The 9,111-nt window shown below is 59.9% G+C and overlaps 1 protein-coding gene across 1 annotated transcript; it reads right to left on the bottom strand.

Moving 5' to 3' along the window:
* Positions 1 to 1,418: 1,418 nt before the first annotated feature.
* Positions 1,419 to 2,966, bottom strand: INSM1 (INSM transcriptional repressor 1). The gene has a single exon (XM_019927606.3). The coding sequence runs from the start codon at positions 2,964 to 2,966 to the stop codon at positions 1,419 to 1,421; it is 1,548 nt and encodes a 515-aa protein (XP_019783165.2).
* Between the last annotated feature and the right edge of the window lie 6,145 nt (positions 2,967 to 9,111).

Genomic DNA, 9,111 nt, shown 5'->3' with positions numbered 1-9,111 from the left:
TTTCTCTGGAAAAGGTTTGCACAGCTTCCCTTCTAACCCCCACCTTCCAGTACATTCCTAAGGACCCCTAACAAGCCTTTGGCTCCAGCTTAGCTGTTCTGAGCCTACACCCTTGAAGTGCCGGAAGGGGAGAATCTGGCAGCTCAGGCTCAGCTCTAAAAACCCACGATCCTAGTGACGGTGGTGGGTTTTCTTAATAAACAATAGACACACATATAAGAAATCATTGGAAGCTCTATTTTAAATCCTTGTGGAAACCACGTGATGCAGAAATAAGTCCACCTTACTTTGACTTTGAAAATATTTTATTTGAATAGTAAATAGTTATACAGTTGAAACAGTTCTATTGAAGCTTTCTATAAATAGCTAACAATTAAGAAAATAATGTATGTAGAAAAGAGATTGCATTTAAAAGTAAGAGCTGTCGTTTGTACGAGGGCCCTGGGGGCGCTCCAAGCAGAATAAAATGGTAGGTTGTCTGTAATTCGCTCAGATAGGTATAAAAGTTAAAACTTTTAACAGATCCCCTTAGAAAAAGGCTCTCTTCTAAAATGCACAGTGAAATGTCAAGAGTGGCGGGGGGCGGGGGGAAGCGCACCAAAAAAAACCTGCAATCAAATAATATGATAATCTTCATAATTAATATAAATAAATAAAGAATAAATAACAATTACTCATAAATCAACATATACATTTAGAGGGAACTCATTATAGTCCTACCTCAACAAAGATGATCAAACCGAAAAGTCTTACGTGAAACATTGAGGCAGTTTCTACAGCATCTTCTGAAAATTCCCTTCCCTCCCCCCGAAAAACAATCCCAAACAGACAACAGTTCAAGGCATTTGTGGCTAGACTAAAGAGAACTCTTTTTTAAGCAATTTGATTTGTTCACATACAAAAAGGTAAAGCCAGACTCCAGCAGTTCACAAGCCATAATAAAGCTAATCGTGTGGGAAGTTCAATTTACAGCCTGTGAAATATAAAGGCATTTATTCCTCAAGATTCACCCAAAACAACCCGTACGCTACATACATAGAGAGCAGAGATTGGTAGGCGAGAGCAAACCGCGTTTCTAGACCGTGAGCACAGAGAATACTAGCAAGAAAAACATCTCCCCTCCAAGGAGAGGCTTCCAACCACGAGACAAACGCGTACAGCTTTTCTCCCTTGTACAGAAAGAGATTGGCTCCTGTTGCGCCATGGGGGGGAAAGGGACACAACGCAAAGGGGGCGAGGGGTCCAAAAGGAGTCACAACGAGAGGATCGGGGTTACCGTCACGCTACACCGAGAGAAGCGGAGACGACACTTTCACCGGGGGTGGGTGCCCCCGGCGCGGACGCGGGGTCGGGGCGCGCTCTCTTCGTGGGTCTCCAAGCGAAGGCACGGTTCGGGGGGCCGGGGTGGAGGGCGCGCTCTAGCAGGCCGGACGCACGGGCACCTGCAGGAGGATCACTTGTCTGTTCTCGGATGGGTGGCACTTGTTGATGTGCCGCGTGAGGCCGGGCGAGCTGTAGAAGGTGGCCGGGCAGTACTTGCAGGGGAACACCTGGGCGGCGTGCAGCAGGCGCAGGTGGCGCTCCTGGGCGCCCTTGCTGGGGAACGTCTCCCCGCACACTGGGCACAGGTGGCACTCGGCGGACGCACTCAGGCCCAGCACGCCGGCCGCCTCGCCGTCGCCGGCCGCCTCCTGGGGCGCCTTCTCGTCGGGCCCGGGGTACAAGGCCAGTAGGTCCTCGGCGGGGGGCGCCGGCGGCGCGCCCTTGGCCTGCAGCGCCTGGTGGTGCGCCAGCAGGTGCTTGCGCAGATAGGCCTGGCGGCGGAACTTCTTGGCGCAGTGGTGGCACTCGTAGAGCCCGTCCTCCGAGCCCGACTCGGACACGCCGCCGGGGCTCGGCGTGTCGCGGTCGCTGCCGCCGCCCGTCGCCTCCCGCACCTCAGCCCTGGCAACGGTTTCGGGCTCGGACGCGCGGGCGGCGGCGGGCGCAGGCCGCGGTTTGTGCCAGCGGCGGTGCGAGGCCAGGTTGGCCGGGCAGCTGAAGACCTTGGCGCACTCGGGGCAGCGGTACTCCACGCGCACGATGCGCGAGCACTTGTGCTGCGCCAGCGCAAACGGGTCGGCGTACTCCTCCTTGCAGAGCTGGCAGATGAACTCGCCCAGCGGCCGCGCTGCGCTTCCCGCGCGGCCCCGCGGCGCCTCCACCGGGCCTTCCTTGATCTTGAGCCCCAGCACGGGCGACGTGGTCACCTCGTCCTCGAAGTGCAGCTTGCGGATGGCTTTGGGCTTCTTGGCGCCTGGGGCCTTGGCTACCTTGGCGGGCGGCTCGGCGGCGGCGGCGGCGGCGGGGGGCGCGGGTCGCTTGCCTGGGGGTCGCAGGGAGGCGGCGGGGGGTAGCGGGGGGCCGGGCCCCGGGCCGCGGGCCGCCTCGGCGCCTGCCGAGAACGCCGTGCCCATCTTGAGCTCGGCGGGCGCGAAGAGCAGCGGGTCGCCGCCGCAGGTGCCGCCGCCGCCCGCGCCATTGGCCCCGCCGCCGCCGCCGCCGCCGCCTCCAACGAGCAGCGCGGCGGGTGTGGGGAAGGACTCGGCCGAGACGGGCGAGCCGAGGTTGAAGCTGCGCTCGAAGTACTTGTGCTTCTCGTGCTCGCGGCTCACGGGCCGCGTGGGGCTGTAGAGCGGCGCGGGGTGCGCGGCCTCGGGGTTGCCGAAGTGCGCGGCCCGCGGCCCCGGCGGGGGTGGCGGCGGGCCCGGCGCGCAGGCGAGCGCGGCGGCGAGCGTCGCATGGGCGCGCTCGGCGGGCGGCGGCGGCAGAGGGCCCGGCCCGGGGCTCGGCGCCGGGGGCGAGGCGCGGGCGCCCCCGCAGCCCGGCGAGAGCAGCAGCGCGCGGTCGCCGTCCTCGCCGCCGCGGACCCGGTAGGACACGGGCGTGGACTTCTTGCTGCGCTTCACCAGAAAGCCGCGGGGCATGTTGGCGCGGCGCGAGGGCGAGAGCGAGGCGCTGGCTCGGTCCCACCTTCGCGCTCGGCCCCGGCGGCCCTCAGTGCCCTCGGCCCATGGCCCGGGCGCGGCGGCGACGGCGGCGAGACTCGCGTGGCGCCGGCGGCGGCTCGGCCCGCCTCTGCGCCCTGCACGCGCGTCCCTATCCCCGGGCCCGGGAGCCGCTCCCTTTTAACTGGGGGAGGGGGCCATTGTTCTCGCCTCCCGCTTCCCCCGGAGCCAATCAGCGCGTCCGCAGCTCCTCCGCCCGGTCGGGTTGGGAGGGCGACGCGGCGGCCAAGAGGGGGCCGGGACTCGGGGGTCGCCCGGTAGGTGCGGCAGATGTACCTGAGGGCGCGGGGCCCCCGCGCGCGCCTCGCCGCCGCCCCGCCCGGCGCCACCGCCCCGCCCGGCCCAGGCACACGCCCGGCCCCGCCTCCCTTCACGGTCGGCTGCTCCTCTATGGGGAGGCGCACGTGCCTGGGCTTTGTGTCTCTCCTCCCGGGGGCGCGGAGCCGCCAAATGGGCCCGTCCATCAGCACGACAATGCTCGCCCCCCTCCCGCGCTGGGATTACCCGCGGGTCGCGAGCAAAATAGCAACAAAGGAGAAGAATGGCCCCAAATATGTCAGGAGGGTTCAATCCGCGAGCCGAAGCGGAGGGGGAAGTTGTGCTCGCTGATTGGGTAGGGGCGGCGGTGGGCAGCAGCAGGCGCGGGGGAGATCTGAGTTAGGCGGCCGGGGCGGGAGTGGGGTTGGGGGAGGCGCAGGAACTCCTCCTGGTGTTTGGGAAATAATCCGGAATCGAAAATAGCTGCAAAGCCCGGGCCGCCCAGAGCCCCGCCCGGGCCTCGGACTGATGGGCCGGGGGACCCAGGGTCTAAACGAAAATGGGACCCTGGAGTTCCAAGTTTGGGTGGAGGGTCTGGCCTTCTGGCAGCAGCTGAGGGCGATGTTTGTGTCCGCAGCCGCTGCGCACTCTCGGGCCTCGGGAAGGTTCCTCTCGAGTTTGAGAAACAGTTGGCACCTCACTTCTTCAATCGCCAGCAGACGCAGCGCTGGATGGGGGAGGGGGCAGGCTGGGCTGTGTTCCAAAAACCTTGAATTTCTGAACTTTTTTTTTAAAGTTCCCGGAGGCTCCGGCATTGGCATCGTTGGAGGGGCCCGGTCCAGGCTGCTCGGAGCCTCCGCGCCGCCCAGGGCCGGGTTGATTCGGGTGGACTTGGCCAAAGCCCGAAACGCGCGGCTAGCCGCGTGCGCCCCAGTGAAGTTGGTTTCCGCTCTCCTTGCACGGCCTCATGCATTTTCATTCCGAGCGGGCATTTTGTCTGTCGGTTGACATCAGATGCTAAATCAAGGGCTCCAATCAAGGCGCCTCGGAATAAAGGGGCCGCCTGTCTGGGCGCGGGGCCCCCCGGAGCCGTGCCCCCTTCACCTTTGTGAAGGAAATTAACCTCCCGCTATTGAGCGCCGGTCGCGGCCAATCTGGACTCAAAAGAGGCGCGTGCTGCCGGCCGGGGGGACAGGGGGGCAATCTGTCCTCTGAGGCAGGCTGCGGCCTCGGAGAGGACAGGCCGCCTCCCCCCGCCCCCCCCCCGGTGCCACCAGGAAAAGACAACAGTGAAAATCCACCCCCCAGCCCCGCCACCCCGACTGGACCCCAGACCGGGCCCTTTGCCTCCAACCTCTTCCCAGCCCTGCCCCAAGGAAACACAAAAGGCAGAATCTCCGGGGGATGGGGGCAGAACCCCAAGAGTGCGTAGTGGCCCTGATCGCCCATCACTAGGGAACAAATTGCAAAACCACAGAAAATGTCATATGTTGTGAAGAAGATGTCACTTTATTGAAAGAGAAGGAAACGAACACTTTTCTGAAAAGCTCTGTGCACTCAGATAGACTTTGCTGAGTTTTGCTTACGTCTGATTCCACTGAAGGTATTTCATTGTTTTGGATTTTCCCTGTGAAAATACCCTGGCGTGGAAATGAAAGATTAAAAAAAAAAAAAGTCCACATGAGTAATAAGTTGTAATGGGGACAGTTGTTAGAATTAGTTAATCAAGGGGTTAATCAAGTTGACTAATCAAGGGGAAAACATTTGGTGATTTTATGTTTGTAATTTCTTTTTTAACTCACAGACTGAAACGAGAAGAATACACATAATGGAAGATATTTTGAAAACTCTCATCGTTTTAAAAATGCTAACTACGATGAATGCTAGTCCTGAAAAAAGTTAGAAATTCTAAAACGAGTTTATCTAAAATTTATATATATCTTTCAGTCTAAAAGTAACTGACGTTATTTCCTTGCTCTTTTGAGCGCTGATTGATACTGCTGATGAAATTAGAAGTGGGAAGGGGATTCCGGGACAGCTTTGGCCAATTTTATTTTCTAATCACGAATCCCATCTGGATTGTGGAATAATAGGGCGGGGGCTCAGCCCGCCATCCCCAACTGACGGCGGGGTATTTGGTCTTACATGTGTAACACTCCTTTCATTCAACAGATAACAGGGAGAGTTAGTCACCTTGTGAATCCTTTAAAAATAACAACACCCATAATTGTAAAGAAGGCGGGGGTGGGAGGCTAAAAACAAAACAAAACAAAACCCCTGCCTGAATGCAGCAAATTCAAATAGGGCTCTGAATTAAGGCAAGAGCATCTATTGAACACTATTGAAATACTGAGATTCAATGGATCCATTTCTTTTTCTTTGTGGTTTCTAGTCTGGCCAGCGAAAATGAAATCTGCTTTCAGACAGGTACCGTCAAAAACAAATGGAAACTTGAAAGGTCCGAGTATTAGAAACTAATTTCATAACCCAGGGCTGAGGAAGAATTAGGCTGCGCTCACGCACACACCGGCAACCTCCAAGGACGTGCACCCTTGCACCCGGCCGTGGGTTTGCGTCTTCTGCGTGATTTTATTTCTCAGAACCTGCCCGCCCGCGGGCATTTGGACGGTGAGTCGAGATATTTTCCTTCGTCTTGGAAGAGAGCGAAGCGCTACCACGCTGCGCCGCGGCGGCGGGCCTTTGCGCATTGCGATTCCGGATAGGGGCCGCGTGGAGTTGGGCTGGGGAAACACTGAGCGCTGACTTGCCCCCTTCTGGGGAGTTTCACGGGAGGAGGCGAGCAGAGGGATCCCAGGCAGGGTCCCGAAGTGTCCTTCCCAGGCCCCAAGCGACTCCTCCCCTTCCTGTGGGGTCCTGGCCGGCGCTTGGGAAAAATCCAGAGGCCTCTTCGGCCCTCGTGCTTGCGGACCCCGCGGTGGATTCTTCCTCTGACCGCTGCAGAGCTGGAGGCCGCGGCCGCTCTAAGATCTCCTGTCCTGGAGTCCTAGGTTGCCGTCGGGGAACGCAGTGGGGTTCACTGTGACCCTCGGCTCCCGAGTTTAGCGCCAGGGAGTTGCTGGAAGCGCAAAGCTTGGAGATAAGCGCCAGAGCGAGGAATTTCGGCTCAGGAATTGCCCTGTGGGATGTCGCCGGGACTAGGCAGCCCCTAAGCTCCTAAGAGGAGAGGACAGGAGGGTCCGCAGTCTCACCCCGCGGCGCGCGGCGCGTTTGGAGACGCTCGGGAGGCGCGAGAGGGAGTGGTCAGCGCCCCCAGCGCCTTCCCGGGCCGGCTGCGGACGCCTCTGCCGGATTCGCAGAGGCCCTCCCGGCCCGCGAGCCACGGCCGGGCCTGGACCAAGCGTTCCAGGCGCAGAGCCCGCCGTCAGGTCCCGGAGGGGCCCAGTTCCCCGTGCGCCGCGCGCGCCGGCCCGAGCCGGAGAGGCTTTGTGTTTGCAGGAATGAGGGGCGGCCGTGTCTGGCCCCAGGGCACGCGAGAGCCACGCGCAGCCCGCTGCCTCCCCGCCCGTCCCGCTCCGGCCTCCAGGCACCTTCCGGGCCCCCGCCGGCGGGCCGTCGCCTTTGTTCGGCACATTAGCATAAAGCTGCCATGGATCTCCCGTTTAAATAATTCCACACAAAAGGAGAGCGCATGAAAGAGGGCAGACGACGGCGAATCCGCGAGGCTGCGCCGTCCGCCGGGCGCGGGGAGGGACCGCGCTCCAGCAGTTCCCTCCCCTCGAGTTTCAAGTGCCCCCGGCAATCTGCCGCGCGCCCATTATTCGCCGGGGCCCACGGGGTGGCCGGCCGCCCCCTTTCATCCTCCCGAGTGTGCCGTCGGGCCTCCGCACGCTCCTTGAAGTGCCCTCGGGGCTGTTTGTTTTCGCCTCGGGTGGGACTGTCGCGGGCCGGGCAGGGGAGGCGGGCCGGACAGTCCCCGGGCCGGGCGACGGAAAGGGCGATGTTGGCCAAAGCGGGCGAAGGAGAAGCCAGGAAGTGTGGGAAAGTCCTAAGCAGAAGATGAGGCCAGGAAGAGCTGGGAGGGCACCGAGCGGAGCGGGAGGGCCCCGAGCGTGGGGCGCGCAGGGGGCGGCTCCCACCTGTGAGGGGCGGCCCGGCTCCCCGCGCGCCCCAGTCTCAGGAAAGGCAGCGACGAAGCCCCAGCAAAACTGACCAGAAAGGCCACGGCGACTCGGAACGTCCCCAGTCCTCGCCAGCCCCGGGGGGCGGACAGAGAGGCAGCCAGACGCCCGGGGGCTGGAGAGTCGCGCTGTCCGCTTGGGCCTCTGTTCCCACCCCCAGCCCCCAACTCCGTCCGTCCTGCTGCTGCTGTTGGGTTTAGGTGTCCGTGTTCCTCCTCTCGCCCTCCTTCTCTGCCGCCCCCCTCCCCCGCCCGCCTCCTTCTCTCTCCCACCTTCCCTCCCCCACCCTCCTCTCCTCCTTCCCGGGCGCTCCCTTCTTTCTCCCCTGCCCCTCTCTGCCCACCCCGTCCCACCTCTCCCTCTCTCTTCGCATGTTTCACTCCCCCATCTCTCTCCTCCTCACGGTCTCGCCCACCCCCGACCCTCTCCCCCTCGGACTGTCCCTCTCATTCTTTTCCATGGTCTCCCTCCCTGCCCCCCATCACCTCGTCTCCCCTCCCCTCTCTCCCCGTCCATCCTCTCTCCTTCAGGGGCTCCCTCTCTCCCCTCCTCTCCCTCCCCCTCCCACCCTCTCCTCCCGCTCCTCTCCCCCTCTGGCTCTCCCCACTCCCCGCAGGCCAACGTGTGTTATTTTATTTGTCTAGAGAGAGCCTATTTGTTCAGTGATGTGTGGCCTCCTGGCCGCCTGCTTTAATGGGGGACGCGGAGGCTGGTTTCTGCGAGTATTAGCATACAGCTGTCGCTCCGCCCGGCCCGGCGCGCACTGTATCCCAGCCTTATCATCACCTCTTCTCTCAACCAGAAAACAATCAACAGCTCCTCGCTCACGACGACTTTCGAGCCCCTCTCCCTGCGCCTTGGCTAACACTCAGCCGTGCACCCGTGTGCGCGCGCTCTCTCTCTCACGCGCAGACACACACACACACACACACACACACACACGCACACACACCCTCTTCTGAGGGTAAATATTGATTGGCTGGCTTCACATTTTCTCCGTACAGTGTTCTCTTTCCTCTCCCACATCATCTTCTCTTTTTCTCTCGCCTTCCTGCGATATTTCGGTGGCATCTCAGGAGCCATTTTGGGGAAGGAGGTGGCCACGTGCTAGTAAAAACCGACTTATGTCAGAAGATCATTAGAGGCAACTGTGAGGCATGGTTGTGACATGTGATTTGGGGGGAATACAACGTGGGAAATTTAACTTTGGTGTTTTCCTGTCAGTAAGATTGGGCTTAGAGTTCAAGACTCCCTGCTGAGCAGCACACGCTGAAATGCCTGGGGACTTCCTGGCACTCATGTCTCTTACAGAAGCCATGCCAGGGCTCCCCAAGAGAAGTTCAAACTTGGTCTTTCTGAAGCCCTTTCTTCTGCCAGGATTCATCATCATCGAGGAATAAATATCTTTATTTTCCTAAAGCCCTTAAAACAGCCAGTTTCAAGCTATGATCAACAACTCTTGGGTTCGTCTCTTATTAGAAAAGTGGTTCCTCAGTGACAAAATGCTTGTCTGCACATATATGCTAAAATTCCTGCCTAGATTCAGGAAACGACTCACTTTCTGAATATAGGACAATGGTCAGTAACTTCCTCCAATGCACCATGTAGACTAAATTATATTCTAGACATTTTCAAATCTGCCATGATACCTCTGGGGGCCCAAGACT

This window comes from Tursiops truncatus, chromosome 15, assembly GCF_011762595.2.
Source record: "Tursiops truncatus isolate mTurTru1 chromosome 15, mTurTru1.mat.Y, whole genome shotgun sequence".
Taxonomy (NCBI): domain Eukaryota; kingdom Metazoa; phylum Chordata; class Mammalia; order Artiodactyla; family Delphinidae; genus Tursiops; species Tursiops truncatus.
Note: the sequence above shows the minus strand (reverse complement) of the source record. Positions and strands in the feature narration are given on the sequence as shown.

Bases quoted from the DNA above. Each gene is read 5' to 3' on its own strand.
- INSM1 (XM_019927606.3), bottom strand. From the start codon at position 2,966: ATGCCCCGCGGCTTTCTGGTGAAGCGCAGCAAGAAGTCCACGCCCGTG.